Genomic DNA, 27,683 nt, shown 5'->3' on the forward strand with positions numbered 1-27,683 from the left:
TTTTTTGTCGAGTCAATGATGATGACAAAGCCTATGTCCGATTATTATTATTATTATTTTTGGGACGTGGGAGGACACCGGAGTACCCAAAGAAAAGCCACACTAGCCTAGGGAGGACGTACAAACGGTGAGGACCCCCGTGGGATCGAACCCTTAACCCAAGGGTGTCAGACTTGGTTCGCGGGCCGCTTTAACGTCAACTCAATTTCACGTGGGCCGGACCATTTTAGATGTAATATTTAGATTATTTTTTTAATGAATGGATTAAAAGAATTGGATTAAAAGCCCTGAATATTCCTTTTTTTTTATAGATCGAAAACAATGTTTATTTGAGCTTTTTTAAAATATATTTTTAGATTTTACAAAATGATTTCTGAACTAAAAACACAGAAAAAATGGATTAAAAAATGACAATGATTGATTTAAAAGGGGGAAAATCAGGAAATGTAATATACATCTCTACTCTTCATTTGAATTTGATCCTAAAACAGAAAGCCGGCACTCATGATTGACTTTCCCGGGCCGCACAAAATGATTCGGCGGGCCAGATCTGGCCCCCGGGCCGCCACTTTGACACCTGTCCCTTAACCGCAGAACAGTCACACGGTAACCACTCAACCAATGGGCTGCTTCGTTTCACAAGTGTAAGGATAAATATTGACCCCATTTTTTTTGCAACATAACTCCGCATTAATCTCTTGATTATCGCCTTTAACTTTTCACAAAGCTATAAATCCCTCCCACGTGGCTCCGCCCCCTCCCCCCTCACGAGCCATCAACAATTAACCGATGGCGGAATGGATCATTAACCAAGAGCGTGCATCTCATTTGGCGCCCGACCGGAAATCACGATACGTGGTCACGATACGTGGTTCACCTTTGGTCGAAAAGGCGTTTACGAGAAAATGATCGGCGCCATCTCATCGTATTCGGCACGAGGCGTCCGAGCGGAACGTTTCGTACGCTTGACGCATTGTTCCGTGCTGAGTAAACAGCCATTTTTTTTCTTTTTTTTTTCTCCAAACGGGGAGGTCAGCTCTCCCCCGCCAAAGCCTGAACAAACACTTTTTTTCCACCTTTTAACAGTTTCCTTCAACAGAGAGAAGCGAGCGTGAAGCGTTAAACCCGAGCGCCGCATGCGGAAAATGTTTGGGAAGCTGATTTTCGGGCTTTTGTGGGCGATTTCGGCGGCTCAGAGTCCCTGCCAAACAGGTGAGGAGATTTGATATCTTATTTTTTCCCTTTCTTCAAGTTGTTTGACTTCCTAAAACAGGGGTGTCAAACTCGGGTTGCTTCGCGGGCCGCATTAACATTAACTCGATTTCATGTGGGCCGGACCATTTTAGATATAATATTTAGATTTTTTTTATTGGATTATAAAAGCCCTAAATATTTTTTTTTATAGATATAAAACTGTTTATTTGAACTTTTTTTCTTAGTAAGGGAAACATCTAATAATCATTTATTTTTCATTTCAAATGGATTTTTTAAAAATGATATTCAATATTAAAGTGGAAAACCGAAAATATTTTTATATATTAGATTTTACAAAATGATTTTTGAACTAAAAACAGAAAAAAAGAATTAAAAAATGACAATGATTGATTTAAAAGAACTGGATTAAAAGCCCTGAATATTCCGTTTTTTATAGATCTAAAACAATGTTTATTTGAGCTTTTTTAAAATATATTTTTAGATTTTACCAAATGATTTTTGGACTAAAAACACAGACAAAATGGATTAAAAAATGACAATGATTGATTTAAAAGGGGGGGGGGGGAAATCAGGAAATATAATATACATCTATACTCTTCATTTGAATTTGATCCTAAAAAAGAAAATCGGCACTCATTATTTACTTTCCCGGGCCACACAAAATGATGCGGCGGGCCAGATTTGGCCCCCGGGCCACCACTTTGACACCTGTGCACTAATGTCTCGCCTCTCCGCAGACGCTTCGGATGGCTACAAAGTTCGCCTGAGTCTCCAGACGGCCCTGGGAAGCGACGCCGTAAGTGCCGCCCGCCGTCGACCCCGGGGTCGTGACCCCGATCGCCACGGCGACCGCCGCCAATCCCTTAAACGCTTGACCTCCCTTTATTGCAGTACGACTGGACGCCCAATGAAGTGTTCCTCTTCCGAGCCACGCTGGCTTTCGCCATGCGCAATCACCTTCCCGACCTGGAATTCCGGTCAGGAATTGGACGGCGAGGGCCGTCCCACCGCCATCGGCGCCCTGTAAACGCCAATAAACCGCGTTTGATTTGTTTACGTTGACGTTTCGGCAGGGTGGACGACGTGGTCGTGTGCGAGGAGACGCCCCGGGTGTCGTTCTGGTTCGTGGTCAGGCGACCCGACGACCCCGAGCGCCTAGTGGGCGGAGCCGAGGTGGAGCTGGCCATCAGGTGACCTCATCTTATGTGGGCCGGACCATTTTAGATATAATATTTAGATTTTTTTTTTAATAAATGGATTAAAAGAACTGGATTAAAAGCCCTGAATATTCCGTTTTTTTATTTTTCTAAAACAATGTTTATTTGAGCTTTTTTAAAATATATTTTTAGATTTTACAATATGATTTTTGAACTCAAAACACAGAAAAAAACGATTAAAAATTATAAATATTGATTTAAAAAGGGGGAAAATCATTTGATTTAAATTTAATATACATCTATACCAGGGGTGTCAGACTCGAGTTGGTTCGCGGGCCGCATTAACGTCAACTCGATTTCATGTGGGCCGGACCATTTTAGATATAATATTTACATTTTTTTAATAAATGGATTAAAATTCCTGAATATTCCGTTTTTTATAGATCTAAAAAAATGTTTATTTTAGCTTTTTTTAATATTTATTTTTAGATTTTACAAAATGATTTTTGAACTAAAAACACAGAAAAAATGGATTAAAAAATGACAATTATTGATTTAAAAGGGGGAAAATCAGGAAATTTAACATACATCTATACTCTTCATTTGAATTTGATCCTAAAACAGAAAGTCGGCACTCATCATTTACTTTCCCGGGCCACACAAAATGATGCGGCGGGCCAGATTTGGCCCCCGGGCCGCCACTTTGACACCTGTGTTTTACGTCCTTTGTACATATTTCTTCTTCCACGCGATGAAAAATGACTTCATTTAGTTTTTTTCGTAACAGGAAGTCCCGCAAACGCATCAACAGCGCCTTCCTGCTAACGGACCGGACGCTGGAGTTCGTGGGCATTGCACCCACTCTGTTGGCGCCGGTGGCGCCCGCCACGCCGCCCTGGCTCATCGCCTTCGGGGTGGTCATGGGCGCCGTGGGCGCCGGATTCGTCGTACTGGTCGCCTCCTCCGTCATCCAAAAGAGAAGGTGGCGTTCCCTTTTTGCTAGAATACTATTCAGCTCTCATTTTCTGAACCACTTCATCCTCATCAGGGTCGCGGGGGGTGCCGGAGCCTAACCCAGCTGACTTCGGGCCAGAGGCGGGAGGACACCCTGAATCGGTGGCCAGCCAATCGCAAGACACGAGGACACAAACAACCAATCACTCCTAGCTGGGAACGAGTTAGCATCCAATTAGCCTAGCATGCGTCTTTTGGGAATGTGGGAGGAAACCGGAGTACCCGGAGGAAACCCACGCAGGCCTGGGAAAAACATGCTAACGCCACACAGGTGGACGTGACCTGGATTTGAACCCAGGACCCCAGAACTGTGAGGCTGACGCGCTAACCACTCGCTCCACTGGGCCACTTAATGCTATTCATAATAACAAAATAATTAAAGAATAATATTTGATTAGCCGACACGGCGGATGAGCGGTTAGCGCGTCGGCCTCACAGCTCTGGGGTGATGGGTTCAAATCCAGGTCGGTCCAACTGTGTGGCATTAGCATGTTTTTCCCGGGGCCTGCGTGGGTTTTCTCCAGGTAGTCTGGTTTCCTCCCACATTCCAAAAACAAGCATGCTAGGCTAATTTAGCACTCTTAAATTGCCTCTAGCTATGAGTGTGACAGTGAATAGTTGTCCATCTCCTCATGCCCTGCGATTGGCTGTCCACCGGTTCAAGGTGTCCTCCGCCTTTGGCCCTGAGTCAGCTGGGATAGGCTCCGGCACCCCCCGCGACACTAGTGAGGATAAAGCGGTTCAAAAATTGAATGAATGAATATTCGAAAAAAAATTGAGAGGTCAATCACTTCCTGTGTTTAGTTTGCACGTTCTCCCCGGGCTTGCGTGGGTTTTCTTCGGGTACTCTGCCTTCCAAAAACATGCATGCTAGGTCTAATGGGATGCTAGCTTGTCCCTGGCTATGATATTTTGGTTGTTTGTCCCCTTGTGCCCTGCGATTTGCTGGCCACCGATATTTGGGTGTCCCCCACCTTTGGCCTGAAATCAGCTGGGATCGGCTCCAGCACCCCCACGACACTAGTGAGGATAAAGCGGTTCAGAAATTGAATGAATGAATGAATATTCATAAAAATCGAGGGGCCAATCACATGTCCGGACCTTGTGGAGTTTGCATTTTGCATGTTCCCAGGGTTGCGTGGCTTTTCTTCGGGTACTCCGCCTTCCAAAAACATGCATGCTAGGGTAATTGGGTGCTAACCTGTCCCTAGCTATGAGATTTTGGTTGTTTGTCTCCTCGTGCCCTGCGATTTGCTGGCCACCGATATTTGGGTGTCCCCCACATTTGGCCTGAAGTCAGCTGGGATAGGCTCCAGCACCCCCCTGCGACCCTTGTGAGGATAAAGCAGTACAGAAAATGAATGGATGATTGCAAGACAGAGAATGCAAAATTTGTTCTTTTTTTCCCCTTAGAACGAAGAAGGAAAATGCGGCGAACGCCACAGAAGACGACGACGGCGAGTCCGGGCCGTCCAAGCGTCTGGAGAACGGCGGCGCGCGACGGCAGTCCGGCAGCGTGGCCAACGACGGCTTAGCCAACGACGGTTTTTCCGACGACGAGCGCGTGACGCAAATGTAATCGAGGCTTCGGGAGGAAATGGGAAATACACTCACCTTTTTTATCTTGTGAAGAGGTTCGTTAGCTGTCTACGGCCGGGGTGTCCAAACTTTCAGGAAAAAGACCCAAAGACGCCGGCACCCAACCTGAGAGGGTTGAAATCGGGTAGAAAAAGATTTCATTTTAAAACTGTATTTTAAAAATAATAATAATTTAACTCATTGTCTGCCACTCACGGCGAAAGAGGCCCAATTCATTTTGACTGGGAGGGTCGGCAGCGATCGTTGGCAGTCAAATTGGATTGGACGTCCATCGCCGTCAATGGTGGTGAAAGATCATCATTCAATGGCTATAATCATTTGTGCATTTCAAACCAAAAAATGTATTTATTGTGATTGGCTGGCAAGCCATTTCCCTGGGAAAGTCTCCGGCACCCCTGCGACCATTCAGAGGATAAACGGTACAGAAAATGAATGATATTTATTTATGCAAAATACTAAAAATCTGCCGAATTTCCAACATTGAGTGGAAATAAAGGAGTGATTACCTCCCTCTAGCGGTCAAGAGTAGAAGTGCTGGCCAATGAAAAGTGGGCAGGGGGCCACAGATGGCCCGTTTGCCATAGTTTGGACACCCTTGCAATACAGTACTATACTGTGTTTGATTTTTTTTAACTGCAGTTTTTTTTAAATAATCACAACAAACTGATTTTAGATCCATTTTTAAATGCATGTATTAAATTGATTGGATCAAATATGAATAGACATAACAGGCATATTTTGCAAATACACGTTTTAGAGCGCACACTTTAAAAAATGGTCACACATATTTGTGAAGTGTTTTTTTTGTGTGGAGTGATGACAAAAAATGTGCAAATGGTCAATTTTTGTCCAAAAATAAATACATATTTTGAAAAACTTTAGCAATTTCCATAAATGATTCCAGATAAATCAATAATGAATCATGGGATTATTTTCTAATTTGCATAAAATGTTTGCAATAAAAAAAACACATTTGGGGTCATGAGGTCAACATTCAAAAATGATTTTTTAAAAGAATAAGTAGTAAATTCGCTAAGAAATAAAATGTGCCTGACCTTTGACCTCTTGACCCGCCCATTTTATATTCGATATTTAAAAAAAAAGGAATTCTGCGGAAATTGAATATTAATTGGCACGAGGTCAAAGGTCAGAGAGATTAGAAAAGCATTTTGGGAGAAAAACATTGGTCGTCAGGTGCCGTTTAAGCCCCGCCCACGGCAACGTAAACCAAAATAAACGTTTACGCCAGGATGTCCATTTTCTGACATTTGAACACGGCAGTGACCAATCAGATCATCCCAATTCATAACCAATATCGCATTCCGCTGAATAATAAATGAGGACCTTTTTTTCCCACAATAACGCTTTCAAATCAATATTTCAATAAAAGTGAATTTTTCATACGTTTGGTGATGAAAGCCCGAGTGAATTATTAAATAGCCGGTGTGTAAAGTCGAACATTTTTTGGTGCATTTGCCATTACGGTGGATGTGAGACGACGGTTTGTGGGGGCGGGGCCGGGTGGGGGTGACGGAGCCGCTTCCTGGCCATCTTTTATCCGGGTGGGATTTTTTTTTGGGCGTCTTCGGCTCCTGATTTACTAAATGTTGAAGCGTGACAAAAAACAATATTTTTGGTGTTTCGTTCCCCCCGTGTACGTGGGTGGGGGTCCGCGTATTAGGAAGAGGGGGGGTGGGGGGTTCCGTGAGGAAAGATCCACCAGCCAATGAGGTCATTTGCTCATTTCAGGGTACTTCCGGGTCACTTCCTGTAAATTTTGGATCGTTTCCTATTGATTTTAAGTGACTTGCCAGGTTTCTTTATGTTTGTTTGTCGCTTTCTGTGGATTTGGGGGGCATTTGCGGGTGGTTTCCGGGTGTTTTTTGTCCATTTTAAGGCTCCTTGTTAGCTCACTGAATGAACCAATAGGAATGGAGAAAAGTGCAGGAGTGTAAGCACTCTCTCTCAAAATTCAGTTTTTTTCTGGTGTCAAAAAAAGCATTAAAGCATAGGTGTCAAAGTGGCGGCCCGGGGGCCAAATCTGGTCCGCCGCATCATTTTGTGCGGCCCGAGAAAGTAAATGATGAGTGCCGACCTTCTGTTTTAGGATCAAATTAAAAGGAAGAGTATAGATGTATATTATAGTTCCTGATTTTCCCCTTTTTAAATCAAAAATTGCATTTTTTTATCCATTTTTTCTATCGGGTGTTTTTAGGTCAAAAATAATTTTGTAAAATCTAAAAATAAAAATATTTTCGTTTTTCCACTTTAATATTGAATTTAAAAAAAAATCAATTTGAAATTAAAAACAAATAATTATTAGATGTCTTCCCCTACTAAGAAAAAAGTTCAAATAAACAGTTTTAGATCGATAAAAAAACTGAATATTTAGGGCTTTTGATCCAGTTCTTATAATCCAATTAAAAAAAAAAAATCTAAATATTATATCTAAAATGGTCCGGCCCACATGAAATGGAGTTGACCTTAACCAACCCAAGTTTGACACCCTTGCATTAAAGCATTAGATTTTTTCTGCACAGTATGAATGAGGACCATATAGGACCACTTCTCGGGCCACTTCCGGCCCACGGGCCGTATGATGGACACCTGGGCCTTAATGGGTCTAACGGAACCTAACCCGTTAGGGAAAATGTGGAATTTAGTAAATCAGGGCCGGAATTCCTCAAGCGTGTCCTAAAAGCCGGATTAGGGAAGTCCTCTTCCTTAAAAGTCCCACTTCTGGACCTCCTTTTCTCGGGTCTGAGGAGGATCCGCTTGAACCTGGTCTGGGTTTGGATCAGGTTCCCCTCCCTGCCGGTCCTTGGCGCTCTTCCTTTCCCGGATGAGCTGCACCAAACGCTGGAATTTGACGTTGAGCTCGTCCATGCCCCCGGGCGCGTCGGGCTCCGCCCCTTCGGGGTCTTCCCCGGCCCCGCCCCCGGCGTCCTGGCTCTCCAGCGAGCTCAGCGACTCGGCCCGGGAGTCGCGGCCCTCGAACTCGTAAGTCCGCAGCGAGTCGTACGGCGGCTGCGAGGGGTCGGAGGTCACCCGGTTCAGACGGAAGTTGAGCAGGTCCTCCACCCGCGGGGGGCGCCGCAGGGTCCCGTTCAGCGAGCCCACCACGCTGTACGTGTCCGCGGCGGCGGGTGGGGCGGGGTCGCTCCGCTCGGACGCCGAGGGGAGCGAGCTGTCGGTGTCGTCCGCCGCGCCCGCGTCGATTGCCGTCCGATTGGACGACGAGTCGCCGGGGCTCTGGTGGGAGGAGCCACTTGGGTCGGAGCTGCTGAGACTGGTGGCGGGCTGGGCATCCGCCGGGTCCGTCTGCGTGACAAACGAGACCACGTCAGCGCTCAATGGAACTTGGGGAAATGAGGGGGGCGGGGCATATTTTTTGGGGGGGAGGAGCATCCACTAGGGGGCGGGATTAGAGTGTAAAAGGGGTGTCGTTGATGAGATGGGGAATGGAACAAAGGTAAGATGATGATGATGAAAACAGTCTCATGGCAGGCCGGTGGAAAAGTGGTTAGCGCGTCGGTCTCGCAGTTCTGGGGTCGAGTGTTCGATCCCACGTGAGTCCTTGCTGTGTAGAGTTTGCATGTTCTACTTGGGCTTGCGTGGGTTTTCTCCAGGTGCTCTGCTTTCAACCCACATCCCCAAAACATGCAAGCTAAGCTAATTGTTTTGCTAAATTGTCACTAGTGATAAGGGATTGGTTGTTTGTCTCATTGTGCCCTGTGATTGGCTGGCCAGTAATTTAGGGCAAGGGTGTCAGACTCGGGTTGGTTCGTGGGTAGCATTAACGTCAACTTGATTTCACGTGGGCCGGACCATTTTAGATATAATATTTAGATTTTTCTTTTATAAATGGATTAAAAAAACTGGATTAAAAGCCCTGAATATTCAGTTTTTTATAGATCAAAAACAATGTTTATTTTAGCATTTTTTTAAATATATTTTTTAAATTTACAAAATGATTTTTGAGCTAAAAACACAGAAAAATGGATTAAAAATGACAATGATTGATTTAAAATGGGAAAAATCAGGAAATTTAATATACATCTATACTCTTCATTTGAATTTGATCCTAAAACAGAAAGTCACCACTAATGATTGACTTTCTCGGCCCACACAAAATGATGCAGCGGGCCGGATTTGGCCCCCGGGCCGCCACTTTGACACCTGTGATTTAGGGTGTCCTTCACCTGGTACCCGTAATTTGATGGGATAGACTCCAGGACCCCCCGCCACCCACCCTTGTGAGGATAAGCGGTTCAGAAACTGAATGAATGACAATAATAATGATGAGTATTAGGAATTCATTATTAATAATGCTCCATATTCCGCCTCGAAAAGGAGACGGATATATTTTTTTTCTGGAAAGTGTGGTCAGACTCCGACGGCGCTTTATTTTGAAAAGTAATCCTCAACTTTTACTTTGTAGCCGTGTTATGAACTTCCTGTCTTGTGCAGTCGCAATATTGTCAACTTTTACGCTGTAAATAATGAACGCCGCGCCTAATGTGACGTCCGCCTGGTGGTAGGCAGGGGAAATGCGTTCGACGGATTAGCACGCTGGAGAATAACGGCGAGGTTTTGAACGCAACTCGTCTCTGAGCCAATCGGGCGACTTCCCGGTCCTTACCTGATCGGGTTCCTGGCCCGTCTTGGCGCCATCTTGGCTCCTGGCCATCCACCGGCTCAGGGTTTGGCTCGCCAGCAGCCTCGCCCGTCCCGGCTCGGGAGGGCGCCGAACCACGGTGGGAGGGACGGTCACCTGCCGCTTGGCCGCCAGGGGGAGCCGCGCGGCGGCGTTGGCTTGCAAGTAGTAGTCGGCTAGGACGGGCAGCGCGTGGACGCCGTAGCACAGCCGCCCGTAGAGCGGCGCCGAGCCGGGACGCCGCTCGGGCTCGGGGCCCGGGTGGGGGTTGGGGGTCACGCTGTACGTCCTGACCCGGGGGGGCGGGGCGCTCTGCTGCGTGTACCATCTGCGCCAAAAACAAGCGGAAAAATAACATTGTTTTTCCCTAAAAGCAGTATTACATTTTATTAGCTTACTAGCATAAATGTATTTTTAATTTGAAATTAAAATTCGTACGGTCATGTTTCGTCTTTTTTGTGATTGTCATTAACCTCTTTCTGTGTATTTAAAGCCCGTGTTCCAGTATTTTTGTTCAGTGTGCGCCTTCGTTAAGTTTGTTTCTTCATTAATTTTGCCCATTTTTAGTTTGTAAGGTTATTTTGTCATGATAAAATGACCAATTTTATTCATTCCACTTGCCTCCCTCCCATTGGCTAGCTGCCAAAAACAACTCTCCATGTTTTTTTGTTATTGTTTTGATTAGTTTTTTTGTGTGTGGTTAAAGCAACATTGTTTATTTAAAGTAGTTCAAATGAAATTCAGTAGCAGGCTCTGTTATCCATCCATGACTCATATTTTATGTAATGCTAAGTTGTTTTGAACTCATATTTTGAAGTTGTTTACGTGTTTGCGTGCTAACGTTAGCTTGCTCGTTACATTGTACGAATAGAACATGTTTTTGCATGCTTGTTATTCATTTTAATACATCATAAAGTATTGCTCTACTTACAAAACAATGAATGAATATTCATTTTTTTATATATTTTTAGATTTGACAAAATTATTTTTGAACTAAAAACACAGAAAAAATGGATTAAAAAAATTACAATTATTGATTTAAAAGGAGGAAAATCAGGAAATATAATATACATCTATATTCTTCATTTTAATTGGATCCTAAAACAGAAAGTCAACTCGAGCTTATGTGGGCCGGACCATTTTAGATATAATATTTAGATATTTTTTTAATAAATGGATTAAAAGAACTGGATTAAAATCCCTGAATATTCCGTTTTTTATAGATCCAAACCAATGTTTATTTTAGCTTTTTTTAAAATATATTTTTAGATTTTACAAAATGATTTTTGAACTAAAAACACAGAAAAAATGGATTAAAAAATGACAATGATTGATTTAAAAGGGGGAAAATCAGGAAATTAAATATACATATATACTCTATATTAGAATTTGATCCAGAAAACAGAAAGTCAGCACTCATGATTGACTTTCTCGGGCCGCACAAAATGATGCAGCGGGCCAGATTTGGCCCCCGGGCCGCCACTTTGACACATGTGGTCTACATGATTCCGGGTTTGATACTCACATGTTCCTTTGCGCGTGCTGGATTCGGTGCATGCTCTGCAGCGCGGCCATGTCGAAAGCCGCCGTGTCGGCCTCGCCTCCTCCCTCATCGTCGTAGGAGATGATGTTCTCCCGCACGTCGTCGTCGTCCGGCGAGGAGTGGGCGTCGCGTTTCTGACGCCGCATGGACAGGGACAGCGCGCACACCACTAGAGTGCGAAAGAAAGCGTCACATGACTCAAAAGGTGGACGTCCCATTGATCTGAACTGGGAGGGTTAACGGCGAATGAAATTAGGTGGAGAAATAAGATAGTGATGTCAATACTACATTGACCTGACCAATATGGCTGCCATGTTGCCATCAACAGGAAGTGATGTGGAAATGCACCCAAATTAACAGGAAAAGACCCGAAAATGAACAGGAAGTGACTTGGAAATACCGCCAAATCAAAAATATAAAGGATGTGACCAGGAAATGACCCCAAAAAATCCCACAGCCGAAAAACATGCATGCTAGGCTAATTGTATGCTAACGTAAAGTAAGCCAAGAATGACGCCAATTTTCCATGTAGTCAACCAAAATCAACAGGAAGTGACATGGAAATGCGCCCAAATTAACAGGAAATGACCCCCCAAAAAACAGCCCAAAAACATGCAAGCTAGGCTAATTGTATGCTAACGTAAAGTGAGCCAAGAATGACGCCAATTTTCCATGTAGTCAACCAAAATCAACAGGAAGTGACATGGAAATGCGCCCAAATTAACAGGAAATGACCCAAAAATGAACAGGAAGTGACTTGGAAATCCCGCCAAATCAAAAATATAAAGGATGTGACCCGGAAATGACCCAAAAATGAACAGGAAGTGACTTGAAAATCCCGCCAAATCAAAAATATAAAGGATGTGACCCGGAAATGACCCAAAAATGAACAGGAAGTGACTTGGAAATCCTGCCAAATCAAAAATATAAAGGATGTGACCTGGGAATGACCCCAAAAACCCCACAGCCCAAAAATATGCATGCTAGGCTAATTGTATGGTAACTTATTCCTAGCTATGAGCGATTTGTTGTTTGTCTCCTTGCGCCCTGCGATGGGTTGGCAACCAATTCAGCTCCAGCACCCCCCGACTTTGGCATGCAAATAAGTTAAAATGGGAAAGGGCGGACTCACCCAACAAAGTGGTGACGCAGGCCAGCGCCGCCATCAGCATAACCAGCGTGAAGACCACGGAGGGCGACGCGGTGGGCGCCGGGCGGCAGGCGGCACGGCGTTCCCAGCGCCGGCCCCGCGCGCGGGGGCCGCGCTCCTCCGTCCGCATGCCGCCGCGCAGGCACGGGCAGACGGTGACGGTGACGGTGGCCGTGTTGGCCAGGCCCGAGGCGCCGTCTCGCAGGACCACGGGAACGTGGAGGCTGACCAGAGCGGACGAGTAGCCCGGCGCCGCCTCCAAGGGCGAGCGGAGCACCAGGCTGGCCGTGGACCCTGAGGAAAGCCGCCGTTTTAAAGGGGGAAATGGGAAAAAAAAGTCTCAAAGCGGGCCGGCATCGAGTGGTTAGCGTGGCAGTCTCACGGTTCGGGGGTACAGGGTTCGATCCCAGCTCATCACTGGTTGAGTGTGGGTTTTTTCCAGGTACTCCGGTTTCTTCCCACACCCCCAAAACATGCATGCTAGGCTAATTGTATGCTAACTTGTTTCTAGCTCACGGTTCTGGGGGTCGAGGGTTCCATTCCAGGTCTGGGCCTTCCTGTGTGTTCTCCTCTAGCTTGCGTGGGTTTTTTTCTGGGTGCTCCAGTTCCCTCCCACATCACCCAAACATGCATGCTAGGCTAACTGTATGCTAACTTGTTTCTAGCTCACGGTTCTGGGGTTCGAGGGTTCCATTCCATGTCCGGGCCTTCCTGTGTGTTCTCCCCTAGCTTGCGTGTTTTTTTTCCGGGTGCTCCAGTTTCCTTCCACAACACGAAAACATGCATGCTAGGCAAATTGTATGCTAAATTGTCCCTGATTGGTTGTTTGTCTCCTTGTGCTCTGCGATTGTGTGTCCAGGGTGTACCCTGCCGGATGCCTGTAGTTATCTGGAATAGGCTCCAGCACCCCCGCGACCCTAGTGAAGATAAGCGGTCTCGAAAATGAATGAATAATTATTTTTACTTCCGCAAACCCGGAGAAAACCCACACGAGCGCAGGTAGAACATGTAAACTCCACACAGTGTGGGCCCACCCGGAATCAAACCCTCGACCCTAGAACTGTGAGGCTGACCAGGCAAACAAAATTACATAAATACATAAATATTTGATTATAAGCTGAAAATGGCCGATGCATGGCATCCTTACCACCGCTGTCCTTGATGGAGAGGTTGAGGGCGGAGCTAGACTCGGGCACGATGCTGAAGTGGACCGGCGCGTCCTGCCATCCCGGGTCTCGGTCCACGGCGCGTAAGACCTGAACCACCTGCGGGACGAGGACACCGCGTGACTCAAAAGGCAACGGCGGCGAAAAACCAAGGTTGAACCGACCTGCCCCGGGGGGGTGGAGTCACAAACCGACGTGGCGTAGTGGCGGTCCAACTCCGGGGCGTTGTCGTTCTGGTCCAGCGTTTCTATGGCAACCACCACCTTGGACACCAGCTCGGGGTTGTCTGGGACGCAAACGGAAAACACCAAAATGACATTATTTTCGGGGTGTCCAAACTTTTTCAATGGGCCAACTTCCACTCTTACTCATTAAAAAAGTTTTTTAAAAAATATTTAAAAAATAAACAAATAAATACATAAATAACCAAATAAATAAACATATGAATAAACAAATAAGAAAATAAATAAATATATGAATAAACAAATGGCCAAATAAATACACAAAACAAATAAATACATAAATAAGCACAATAATTAAATACATACATAAATAAACACAATCATTAAATAAATACATAAATAAACACAATCATTAAATAAATACATAAATAAACACAATAATTAAATAAATACATAAATAAACACAATAATTAAATAAATCCATTAATTAAAAAAAATAACCCCATAAATAAATAAATCCATATTATACAATTCAATTCAAATAAACAAATAACCCAAAAAATAAACACATCCATAAATACACAAATAACCAAATAAATAAGGGATATTGGAAGTAAATAAAATAAATATGGGATTTAAAAAAAGATAGGGTTAAAAATGTATTTTAAATTTTATTATTTGGCTCCCATTGACAGTGACAGGCGACCAATCCGATTGTCCGATGTTGAAATGGATTTAATGTCTATAGCTGTCAATGCAAGTAAAGATATAGTAAAATAATCTAAAAGTATGAGGATATTCCAAAATTTGCATACCGTATTTTCTGGACTATAAACTGTATTTTTTTTCCTACTTTGGTTAAGCATTTTAATGTCTATAGCTGCCAATGCAAGTAAAGATATAGTAAAATCATCTATAAATGTATGAGGATATTCCAAAATGTTTATACCGGATTTTCCGGACTATAAGTTGCGTTTTTTTTTTAGACTCTAGTTACCCTGAACTCCCTCTGGCGTTCCCCGCCACACGCACCTCTCTGCGTGGCGACCACGGTGAGGTTGTGCCACTGCTCGCGCTCGCGGTCCAGCTCCATCACCGTGCTGATGAATCCCGTGTCGGAGGCGATGCGGAAAAGTGCTTCGGGGTCCGACCGGGGGTCGATGGAGTACCTGCGGCGAGCGGGGGGTTAAAAAAGAGGGGTGAGCACGCATGGAGACCGCGACCAACAGCTGTCCACGGCGCCCCCGCAAACCGAATGTCGCCGCTTCGTCCCGTGTCGGGGTCCACGGCGTGCACGCGGCCCACCGAGCAGACGGGCGGGCAGTTTTCCGACACGTCCAGGTGGTAGCGGGCCTGGGAGAAGCGGGGCGGCTCGTCGGCGTTCAGGACCATGACCCGGACCATGGCCTGGTCCTTGAAGGGACCCAGTTTCAGGTAACGGGGGTCCACCAGGGGGTTGGCCACCTCCACCGTGAAGGAGTAGGAATTTCGGCTCTCGTAGTCCAGCAGCTGTGGAGGACATTGTCAAAGGCTCAAATGCTTTGGACGCTTCACCTGCCATCGACGGTGATTGACGTCCAATCGTGTGGTGTCCAATCATCCTTCTGCACTGACTTTAAACTAGTTCGTCACTAAATACCGTACGCTCACTAATACTATACAAATGCTATACTAATACTATACTAAGGCTATACTAAAACTATACTATACTAATACAATACTAATGCTATGCTAATACTATACTAATGCTATACAATGCTATGCTAATACTATACAAATGCTATGCTAATACCATACTAATGCTATACTAATACTATGCTAATCTATACTAATGCTATAATTTGCTGTGCTAATACAATACTAATGCTATGCTAATACTATTCTAATACTATACAAATGCTATGCTAATACCATACTAATATTATACTAATGCTATGCTAATACTATACAAATGCTATGCTAATACTATAATTATGCCATACTACGCTATACTAATACAATACTAATGCTATGCTATACTAATACTATACCAATGCTATGCTAATACTATACAAATGCTATACAATGCTATGCTAATACTAATACTATACCAATGCTATGCTATACTAATACAATGCTATGCTAATACTAATACTATACCAATGCTATGCTATACTAATACAATGCTAATGCTATGCTAATACAATTATAATACTATACTAATGCTATGCTAATACTATTATAATACTATACTAATGCTATACTATGCTATACTAATACAATACTAATGCTATGCTAATACTATTATAATATTATACTAATGCTATACTATGCTAATGCTATGCTATACTAATGCTATGCTATACTATGCTATACTATGCTATACTATGCTATACATATACTATACTAATGCTATGCTAATTCTATATTAATACTATGCTAATACTATAAAAAATGCTATGCTAATACTATACTAATATTATACTAATGCTATGCTATACTATACAATACTAATGCTATGCTAATACTATACAAATGCTATGCTAATACCATACTAATGCTATACTATCCTATACTAATACAATACTAATGCTATGCTAATACTATACAAATGCTATGCTAATACCATACTAATGCTATACTATCCTATACTAATACAATACTAATGCTATACTATGCTAATGCTATGCTATACTATACTAATGCTATGCTATACTATGCTATATGTATACTATACTAATGCTATGCTAATACTATTCTAATACTATACTAATACTATACTAAGCTATACTAATGCTAAGATAGTACTATAAAAATGCTATGCTAATACTATACTAAGCTATACTAATGCTAAGATAGTACTATAAAAATGCTATGCTAATACTATACGATTGCTATACAATGCTATGCTAACACTATACAAATGCTAAGCTAATACCATACTAATGCCAGCCATACTATGCTATACTAATCCATAATGTTATATACAATACTATGCTAGGCTATACTATATTAAACTATTAATGCTACAGCTACCCATTATTTACATAATTAATGATTCTATCGATTAAGTCTTTCTGTCCCATGAACAATGATACACGTCCAATTCAGTGGTGTCCAATCACCTTTCCTTCAGTTATGCGGATATTTTTATCTTTATTTGCGCTTTCTTTCCAATGGATGCATGCCTCTGCCTCTAATGAGCTGGATTCTTTCTCATTTGGGAGCAGTTTTACACACTTAATTTGAGATTAGCTGTGCGGTCGTTATCTGCGGACGTCGTTAAGATCTGGAGCTCCAAAAACACCATTTGCGGCTAATTTCATACATTATTGAGAGCACATTGCAGACAGAATGAAGGCAAACGTTTAAAGCATTAAACATCACTCTGGATTTTTTTCTCTTCTTCGTAACGATGCTTTTTGGCAATTAAGGAAAAAACATTGGAGTGGTTTGTGTATTTTTTACGACTGCTTGTTTCCACACATTTTCATAGGGGGAACATTATTTTCCATATGTTTTATGATATAAAGATTGACCAAAAATGCCTAAAATAAGATCTGTCAAAGTAGAATTTCCGTATAAATAAACGTTAGCAAACAGGATAGCCGTGTCGCTCTTTTACTCGCTATTTTCCGCGAATAACAGAAAAATCACAATAAAAAGTACCATAATTCTATCAAAAAAAAAATTAAAAATGCACTAATGCAATTTTTACATGTAGAAATCAAATTTGGCACTCAAATCTGCCTTTAAATATATTGTTTGTGTAGTTTTCCACTTGAAATAATGCAGAAATATCCATTATTTTGCATGCCGCTCGTCCTTGTCAGGGTCACGGGGGTGCTAAAGCCTATCCCAGCTGTCCGGGCAAAAGGACTACACCCTAAACTGGTCCCTGGTTGTGACATCACAACCAGAATTGATGATCATCTAGCTTTCTAGAGAGGCGATAGGTAGGTAGCTAGCTAGCAGATGTTAACAAGAGTTTCTACGAGGTATTAGATTAGATTAGAATTTAATTTCATCCCGTATTTGGGAAATTTCCTTGATTGCAGTAGCAAGACAGACACAGAAGACATTGTAGAGCTAGCTAAAAAAATGGAGCCACACACATTGGATAGGGGCGGAGTCAAAAAATTGAATGTAAAAATGAAAAATGACTGACTTTGTTGAGCACGATGATGGCTTCTCGCTCCCTGGCGCTGACGTTGAACGTCTGCGCCTCCTCGGCGTCCATGATGGCGAACTCCAGCAGCGCGTTGTCGCCCACGTCGGCGTCCGTGGCCGTGAGGCGACCCACTTCCACGCCGGGGGCGGCCAGCTCCGACACGGAAAACGACCACGCGCCTGCCAAAGTGACAAAAAATTGAAACTTCTTTAAAAAATTGAATTTGAATTTCATCCAGTTATTTTTTTACTTAAAAAAGCAAATTTGTAAAAATTGAACAAAATAACAATGAATAAAGCTGGATATTTCCTATTTTGAAAATGTATTTACTCTCTTTTCATTTTTACTAGAGAAATGTTAAAAAATAATAAAAAAGGAAATATTTGCTCTTTTCCACCTTAATGTAAATACAAATAAAATATTTCTAAATGATTAAAAAATAATAAGAAAAAAAATGTTTTTCCCCTTCCCCTTTTAAAAAAATAGATAAATATTGAAATAATATTTTAAACAATATTAAATTTTGTCCCTCTTTTTTAATCCAACAATATTTTTTAACACCTAAACATGAAAAAAACACCCAAAACTGCTTACTTTTTGAACATAAACGACAAAATAAAAATGAAATATCTACTCCATCTCCTTTTTAATGAAAACATAAGAAATAATACAGTTATACCTCTACTTACAAATGCCTCCAAGTAGAAATGTTTCAAGTTACAAAAAAAAGTTCTGGAACCAACTAATTTCGTAAGTAGAGGTATGTACTGTCCCTTTATTAAATAAATCAAGTCAAACCGAAATCTGCTATCCACTACTCCACCACACTATAATTTAAAACATTTAAAAAGAAAAACAACAGGCCTAAATTATTATTATTTTTAAAAAAAAACACCTTCCACGTTGAAACGACATCCCAAAAGCGATCATTTGCTTTAATGATCCCCCCGGGGAGAAATGAATGACCCTCATTTGGTCTCGGTTCGGCTCGGACGCCTTTAAAGGACGCCACGGGTGGCTGAGCGCCATTCCCCATTAAAAGCAAATAAATAACATGCCGCCACCGCCACCGTGTTAATATTAAAGAGCTTCTATAAAGCCACGTACGGGCCGGTAATACATCACGGCGAGGGCTTTAAACGCCGTGACGGACGGTCGGGGGGCCGCCCTGGGGGGATGATTTACCGCGTGCGGACAAACGCCAGTCGCCGTACGACCGGACGCCCACCCGCTCGTCGCTTGGCGTCCCATCCGAGCGCGGCGTTCTCAACTTTAACATGAAAAATTAATAGCGCGGAAAGACGGAGGGATGGGTGCCGGTTATCAAATCATTCTTGACGGGTATCGGCGTCCAATCCTACTGTGCTGGGAGGAGCCCGATAGCGTGTTAAATGTAAACTAGAACCAATTACTCATAGCTAGGGATAATTTAGAGTGCTAAATTAGCCTAGCATGCATGTTTTTGGGGTGTGGGAGGAAAGCGGAGTACCCGGAGAAAAGCCACGCAAGCCCGAGGAGAACATGCACACAGTGAAGACCAACCAGGGATCGAACCCGGGACCCAAGAACGGCGAGGCCCACATGCTAACCACTCCACCACCGTGTCACCCACACGAGGACAAAAATACCGTAATTTCCGGAGTATAAGTCGCAATTGTTTATTATTTTTTTACAAGTTCGGCCAATTTATATGTGAAATTATGATCTTTTTCCATTATTTTTACTGTCTTGCTCATTTCAAGCACCCCCCTCAGTTGATGGTAACGTATAAAAACAATCGAGGGTTTCACAAAAAATGACTTTTTGTGTAAAAACAATATCTTCAGCTTTGACACATGCGCTATAACGGGCTAACCGTCTAATTCACATGTGTCAAAGTGGCGGCCCGGGGGCCAAATCTGGCCCGCCGCATCATTTTGTGCGGCCCGGAAAAGTCAATGATGAGTGCCGACTTTCTGTTTTAGGATCAAATTTAAATGAAGAGTATAGATGTATATACAATTTCCTGATTTTCCCCCTTTTAAAGCAATCATTGTCATTTTTTAATCATTTTTAATGTGTTTTTAGTTCAAAAATCATTTTGTAAAATTTAAAAATATATTTTAAAACAAGCTAAAATAAACATTGTTTTAGATCTATAAAAAATGAATATTCAGGGCTTTTAATCCATTTATAAAACAAAAAATCTAAATATTATATGTAAAATGGTTCGGCCCGCATGAAATCAAGTTGACGTTAATGTGGCCCACGAACCAACCCGAGTCTGACACCCCTGGTCTAATTGTAATCTGATCTAAAAAGCCTGAGGAAGGAAAAGAGGGCGGGACTTACTGCGTCTAAAGTGTGGCGGGTTGTCGTTGACGTCGCTGAGTCTGACGGTGACGGTGGTGGTCCCGGAGAGGCCCCCCAGGTGGCCCCCCATGTCTCGGGCCTGGAGCACCACCACGTATTCCTCCTGGGTCTCGCGATCCATGCTGGGCATGGCCGTCCGCAGGACGCCTGAAGGCAAAAAGATGGACCAACAACGTCAAAATTCGCCCTCTTGTGGTGACACGCTCTGTATTTTTTATTTTTTTTTAGGCCATTCACCAAAAATTTCAGGAAATAAAAACCCTAAAAGTTGTATAGTTTTTGCCAAAAGAGTGCAAGTCCAACAACAATTTGATAAAAAATATCCTTATTTATTTCCTCAAAAACTACAGGAAGTGAACCAAAAACACCTCCAAGTGACCCCATACGTGACTCAAAAATGACCCAAAAATATATGTATTCATTTTTTGCCAAAAAAGTGGAATTTCAACAACTTTTGAGCAAAAATATCCCAATTTATTTAAGGAAGTGAACCAAAATTGACAGTAAGTGACCCCATGTGACTGAAAAATGACCCAAAAATATATGTATTCAGTTTTTACCAAAAAGTAACATTTCAACAACAATTTGACGAAAATGATGTCTATTTATTTAATTTTACCCCCCCATCTCTCTCAAAAATATATGTATTCAGTTTTTGTCAAAAAAGTGCAATTTCAACAATTTGTCGAAAATTATCTCAATTTGTTTAATTTAACCCACATCTCTCTGCTCAAAAACCACAGGAAGTTCACCAAAACTAACAGGAAGTGACCCCATACCTGACTCAAAAATAACCCAAAAATATGTGTATTCAATTTTTGCCAAAAAGTGGAATTTCAACAACATTTGAGCAAAAATATCCAAATTTATTTAAGGAAGTCAACCAAAATTGACAGGAAGTGACCCCATATGTGACTCAAAAATGAGCCAAAAATATATGTATTCAGTTTTTGGCAAAAAAGTGCAATTTCAACAACAATTTGACAAAAATTATCTCAATTTGTTTAATTTCCCCCACATCTCTCTGCTCAAAAACCACAGGAAATTCACCAAAATTATCAGGAAGTGACCCAAAAATGACCCAAAATAAAAAGGAAGCGCAATAAAAATATCCATTTTCGTAGGGGCTGTTTTTTTTTAGGGTTTTTCTCCACCAACCTGTCTGAGGATCGACGGAGAAATAATCGTGTCCTTCGGTGATGGCGTAGACAAGCTGGGCGCTGACCCCGTACGCGGGGTCGTCGGCGTCCCTGGCCGTCACCTGGATGACCGACGTGCCTGCGGCGGAAGGTCAGAGGTCACGCGAATCCCACGCGTCGCTACGACAAATTAACGAGCGCCCACCTATGTCGGCCATTTCCGGCACGGTGGCCACGTGGGGCTCGACGGGGAAGACGGGCGGGTTGTCGTTGATGTCCTGCACGCGGATGACGAACTGCGAGGACGGCTCCAGCGCGCGGCCCGTGCGCCTGTCGGTGGCGGTGGCCGTCAGCCGGTACTGCTCCTTCTCCTCGCGGTCCAGGGACTTGGTCACGTGGATGTTTCCCGTGCGGCCGTCGATGACGAACACCGAGCCCACTCCTTCGCCCTCCAGCGTGTACTCGGTCCTCCCGTCGCCCCGGTCCATGTCCGTGTGCAGCTGACGGGCGCCAAACGTGGCGTGCGTTACTTTCACGTAAAAAAAATGCTTACAAATATAAATGAAAATATAATAAAAACATATATCGCGATATTATATTGCACCATTCTCATATCGAAATGCCTCTGAATTCATTTTTGCGAGTGTGGGAATAAACAACAGGTGTCTGCATTTCCACTCCCATCCACTAGTAGGCAGCAACTTGCGGACTGCCGAAATAACTGCGTTATAAAACGTAGTATTTTTTGTCCGGACGCACGAGGGCACTGTTTCGCAGCTCAAATCCCACATGACATTTTACTGAGCCACCAAAAAAAGTTGAATTTATTTATTTACTTTATTTTGTGTAGCGCTGATGTTCACGAGGGTCGCGGGGGGTGCTGGAGGCAATCAACAACGGGAAGTAGATGGAGGAACATGCTGAAATGCTTTTTTTTTTTAAATAACTTTTTTATGTCGAATGCTAAACATCCTTTAAGACATTTTTTAATTTTTTTAAGATGTATTTTTTATTATTTCAGTTTTTAATTTGATTCTGTTATTATGACAAAAAGTTTTTATTTTCTAGAGCGCTTGGTGAAATTAATTTGATTGAATTGAATGCTTTTATTTACTTTGGAGGGCCGCTACGCACACTAAAGGGGCGGAGCAATTCCAGCCCCCCGCCTCCCAGTTTGACACATTAAAAAAAAATCAAAATGTATGACATAATCACAGCGATTATCACGATGTGGATCTTTTAGCGCACGGAAAGCGCGATTGCGTGACGTGCTCGGTCGGCCAATTAACGAAGCCACGACGCCAGGTGCTAACGAGCGCTCGTTAACGCGCACGCTTGAAAACATCCAACAACAAACTATATATATATATATGTATGTATATGTATATATATATATATGTATATATATATATATATATATATACATACATATACATACATATATATATATATATGTATATATATACATACATATATACATATATATGTATGTATATGTATGTATATATATACATATATGTATATATATACATACATATATATATATATATATATATGTATATATACATACATATATATATATATATATATATATATATATGTATATATACATACATACATATATATAAATACATATATACATACATATATACATATATATATACACATATATACATATATACATATATATATATATATATATATATATATATATATATATATATACACATATATACACATACATACATGTATATATATACATATATATATATATATATATATATATATATATATATATATATACATACATACATATATACATATATATACATATATATATATACATATATATATATATATATATATATGTATATATACATATATATACATATATATATATATACACATACATATGTATATATACATATATATATAAACATATATACATACATACATATATACATATATATATATATATATATACATATATATATATATATATATATATATTTGTTCATTTTCTCAACTACTTTATCCTCATATAAGAGTCATGGGGGTGCTGGAGCGTCTCCCAGGTGACTTTGGTTATCAAGGCGAGGTTCAGAAAATGAAAAATATATCAATATTTGTAATTGAAATTCCACACTGGATGAGTATTTTTCATTCTGAGCAAGCTATTATAATAAGGAAATAAATTGCGTGGGTCGCCGGGCTCGGTGGAGCGCGTGCCACGAGATTAGTCAGCGTTCCGACCGGGATCCTCGGCCGTTCGGCCGTCCTTCCGCCCCGGGGGCCGCGTGCGCTCCTCCTAATCTCACCAGGCTTACTCACGAGCCTCCCTCCGCATATTTACCAGACAGTCATACGGGAAGTCCTTCAAAAAGCTCCTTCGGCCATTTTTACGGATTGCTTACCCTCGGAAAGGTCGCGGGGGGTGCCGGAGCCTAGCCCGGCGAACTACGGGCACCAGGTGGGGGATGCCCCGAATTGGTGGGCAACCAATGGCCTCATATAGATAGACCCAAGTTAGCATCCAGATTTTTTTTAAATATATATTATAATCATGTTTGCTTTTGATTTGATTTGTTTACCATTTATTATGCATTCGTTTATTCACTATTTATTTTAATTGAATTATTTTAATTGAAATATTTGACTTATTGTACTTTTTGTACATTTATATGCATTTATTTGGCCTTGTTTATTTGAATTATTTCATTTTTTTATATAATAAAAAAAATATGACATACTATTTTTACTATTTGTTTTCATTTATATGCATTTATTTGGCCATGTTTATTTACATTATTACAGTTTTTTATATAATTAAAAAAAAATTACATACTATTTTTATGATTTATTTTCATTTATATGCATTTATTTGGCATTGCTTATTTGATTTATTTAATTTTGTATATAATTAAAAAAATATTACATACAATTTTTACTATTTGTTTTCATTCATATGCATTAATTTGGCCTTGTTTATTTAATATTTTTATATAATTAAAAAAATATGACATACTATTTTTACTATTTGTTTTCATTTATATGCATTTATTTGGCCTTGTTTATTTAAATTATTTCAGTTTATATAATTAAAAAAATATTACATACAATTTTTTTCATTTTGGTATTGAAAATGTGATCCAGCATTTTTTTTTATTTCCAATGACATTATTTTATTTTGATATTTTATTTGTTTCTAACTAAAACATCCATTTAATTGAATAATTTTATTTGTATATATTTTATTTTGTTTTTAATTTGTTTGTTTACATTTGTCATTTTTGCTTATTCCTATCATCCAATAGTATTTATTTTATTTCATTTCTACATTGTTAAAAAAAATATTGATTTGCCTTTATTTATTTTCATTTGATTTTAATAATATCATTCTTGTTTATTTTTTTAATATAGGATTTTAATGATATCAATTTTCTAATATAGTAAATTTTTACTGTTGAATTTATTTCTTTATTCCTTATTTAAAACAGGACATTGATAGAAAATTCCAGGACTAAACCAACATAAAAAAATGTCAAATCCACGAAATAAAATAAGGATTTTTTTTTAGACGTCCATATCCGTCAATGGCGGCGGTGCCTTTAAAGCGCCTACTGGGCGTCGTCCAACATAAAACCAAAGTACATCTGCAGCGGCGGATAACGTTGCGGATTAAAAAAGAAAAAAATTCAGAATAGCGCAGCCGACAGTTTGCTTGATAAGCGATATTTCATTTATATAAATATATACATCTGTTTTTTTTTCATATCTGGCTCGCCCTCGCCTCGCCTCCGTTTTTTTCCGCAAAGCCCCCCACGGGCTTTTTGACGTGAGTATGCGCCGCATAGGACGGACGGCAGGACGCATTTTCAGCGCACGGTAAACAAAAGCGGAATATAACAAAAAAACGCCCCCCTTTTTAGCGACAAAAACGTCAATTCCACTCTTATCTGGAGGCGCCACGGCGGGAAGACATTTTGGAGGCGGCTTTTATTTTTCATCTTTGTGCAAAGTTATCAAAACAGATTTGTATAGTTGGAACGACTTGGGTGGGGGGGTTTAGGGGGGGGGCAACTGTGCGCCCAGGGGGCTCCAAATATTCAGAAATAAATTGAAGATAAACTTAAAAAAGGGGCTACTACTAATAATAATCAGTAAAAAAAACAACTAATATTTGGAAGAGAAAATACTGAAGATTTTGTGTGTGAATATATTCAAAAAAGGATGATTGGACGCCTACAAGTGAGAAACTCGAGTGCAGAAGGATGATTGGACACCTTCAAGTGACAAACTCGTGAGGAGAAGGATGATTGGACGCCTACAGGTGAGAAACTCATTCGCCGAAGGATGATTGGACGCCAACTGGTGAGAAACTAGAGTGCAGAAGGATGGTTGGACGCCTACTGGTGAGAAACTCATTCACAGAAGGATGATTGGACGCCTATAAGTGAGAAACTCAAGTCCAGAAGGATGATTGGACACCTACAAGTGACAAACTCATTCACAGAAGGATGATTGGACCCCTACTAGTGACAAACTAATTCGCAGAAAGATGATTGGATGCCTACAAGTGACAAACTAATTCGCAGAAGGATGATTGGACGCCTACAAGTGAGAAAGTCGAGTGCAGAAGGATGATTGGACACCTACAAGTGACAAACCCATTCGCAGAAGGATGATTGGACGTCTACAAGTGAGAAACTCATTCGCAGAAGGATGATTGGACGCCTACAAGTGAGAAACTCAAGTGCTGTCCACGTGCGCTCGCGAGGGGTGCCAGAGTCATTGGGGGAACGCTGCTTGCGAATTTGCGCAATCATTTTTCTAATTTTGTAAATATTTGATGGATTCAATTTTTGATGACGAGACTAAAATATATATTTTCATATATATATATATATATATATATATATATATATATATATATATATATATATATATATATATATATATATATATATATATATATATACTGCGTATTTAACACTAGTAAAAGACGGAAGATTTGTCATCTTTTCCATTGGTTGTCTTAAATTGGACTTACCCGTCCAATGAGCACGGGTTCGGGTCCTCGGTACTCCTCGATGACGAAGAACTGGTTCCACAGCCAGCTCCTCTTGCGCCGAGAAGGCGGAGCCATCCCGGAGTGGAGCCGTGGATGGGCGGAGCTCCCTGGCACGCTCAGTCCTTGGAAAGGCGGCTTTACCGCCGCGTCCCGCGAGGCCACGCCGCAAAAAAGGAGAAGGACGACCAGGCGTCTCATGGTTGGGATTTCAACGGACGCGCGGCGCAACTTGGACGTCCGTGGCCGCCGTCGTCGTCCTCTCCATGCCGTTCGTGGGTATTCTGAAAGGGAAACAAATTGGGTATTTAGTTAAAGCTCTGGTTCAGATACGCTCAAATTACCCACATTCAGAAATATTGACGGGTGATGTTAAGCGTTAGGCTCGCGATTCTGGGGTTGAGGGTTCGATCCCTGTGTGTATGCATGTTCTTCTGGGCTTGCGTAGGTTTTCTATGGGTACTCCACTTCCCCCCACATCCTAAAAACATGCATGCTAGGCTAATTGGATGCTAACTTGTCCCTAGCCACGAGTGAGTAGTTGTTTGTCTCTGGTTGGGATAGGCTCCGGCACCCCCTGCCAGCCATCCTTGTGAGGATTTGTGACAATAAAAAACTTGTTATTCATTTTTTTATATATAACAAAAACTAAATAGAAAACAATAAAGCATCACGCACCATTTCAAAGATAGCTTAGGGTAGTAGAATAGGAAATAGTTGCGAAACCAACACCATTTTGGTTCGCTTTTTGAGCCAAAATGGATGCCATCAAAACGTGCATGCAAGTTATTTCCCGATTTTGTTATTTAATAAATAACAAAAGCTAAATAGAAGATAATAAAGCATCATGCATCATTTCAAAGATAGTTTAGGGTAGTAGAATAGGAAATAGTTGCGAAACCAACACCATTTTGGTTCTCTTTTTGAGCCAAAATGGATGCCATCAAATTGTGCATGCAAGTTATTTCCCGATTTTGTCATTTAATAAATAACAAAAGCTAAATAGAAGATAATAAAGCATCATGCGTCATTTCAAAGAAAGTTTAGGGTAGTAGAATAGGAAATAGTTGCGAAACCAACACCATTTTGGTTCTCTTATTGAGCCAAAATGGATGCCATCAAAACATGCATGTTAGCAAAGCAAGTTATTTCCCGATTTTTCATCAATCAAAGTCATTTCAAAGCTATTTTAGTGTCAAAGGTCAACTATGTGTGAGTATCTGCTGACATCTGCATCATGACATGCTTTTATTTTGAAATGTTCACTGGAAATTAGCATGCTAATTAGCTA

The 27,683-nt window shown here is 41.2% G+C and overlaps 2 protein-coding genes across 2 annotated transcripts; one reads left to right on the forward strand and one right to left on the reverse strand.

The window, feature by feature from the left end:
* The first annotated feature begins 929 nt into the window (after positions 1-929).
* On the forward strand, positions 930-5,866 carry cltrn (collectrin, amino acid transport regulator). Its single transcript, XM_077607972.1, has 6 exons — positions 930-1,212; positions 1,953-2,011; positions 2,107-2,192; positions 2,289-2,405; positions 3,160-3,354; positions 4,800-5,866. The coding sequence occupies exons 1-6, from the start codon at positions 1,137-1,139 to the stop codon at positions 4,963-4,965; spliced, it is 699 nt and encodes a 232-aa protein (XP_077464098.1). The 5' UTR covers positions 930-1,136; the 3' UTR covers positions 4,966-5,866.
* A 1,323-nt stretch (positions 5,867-7,189) lies between these two features.
* Positions 7,190-26,674, reverse strand: cdh24a (cadherin 24, type 2a). Its single transcript, XM_077607618.1, has 13 exons — positions 26,375-26,674; positions 21,530-21,824; positions 21,344-21,463; positions 20,165-20,332; positions 17,831-18,012; positions 14,936-15,192; positions 14,716-14,852; positions 13,666-13,787; positions 13,483-13,600; positions 12,318-12,629; positions 11,168-11,354; positions 9,628-9,970; positions 7,190-8,306 (listed from the first exon to the last, which is right to left on the reverse strand). The coding sequence occupies exons 1-13, from the start codon at positions 26,591-26,593 to the stop codon at positions 7,710-7,712; spliced, it is 3,057 nt and encodes a 1,018-aa protein (XP_077463744.1). The 5' UTR covers positions 26,594-26,674; the 3' UTR covers positions 7,190-7,709.
* Positions 26,675-27,683: the final 1,009 nt, after the last annotated feature.

Source organism: Stigmatopora argus, chromosome 8, assembly GCF_051989625.1.
Source record: "Stigmatopora argus isolate UIUO_Sarg chromosome 8, RoL_Sarg_1.0, whole genome shotgun sequence".
In the NCBI taxonomy this organism is placed as follows: Eukaryota; Metazoa; Chordata; class Actinopteri; order Syngnathiformes; family Syngnathidae; genus Stigmatopora; species Stigmatopora argus.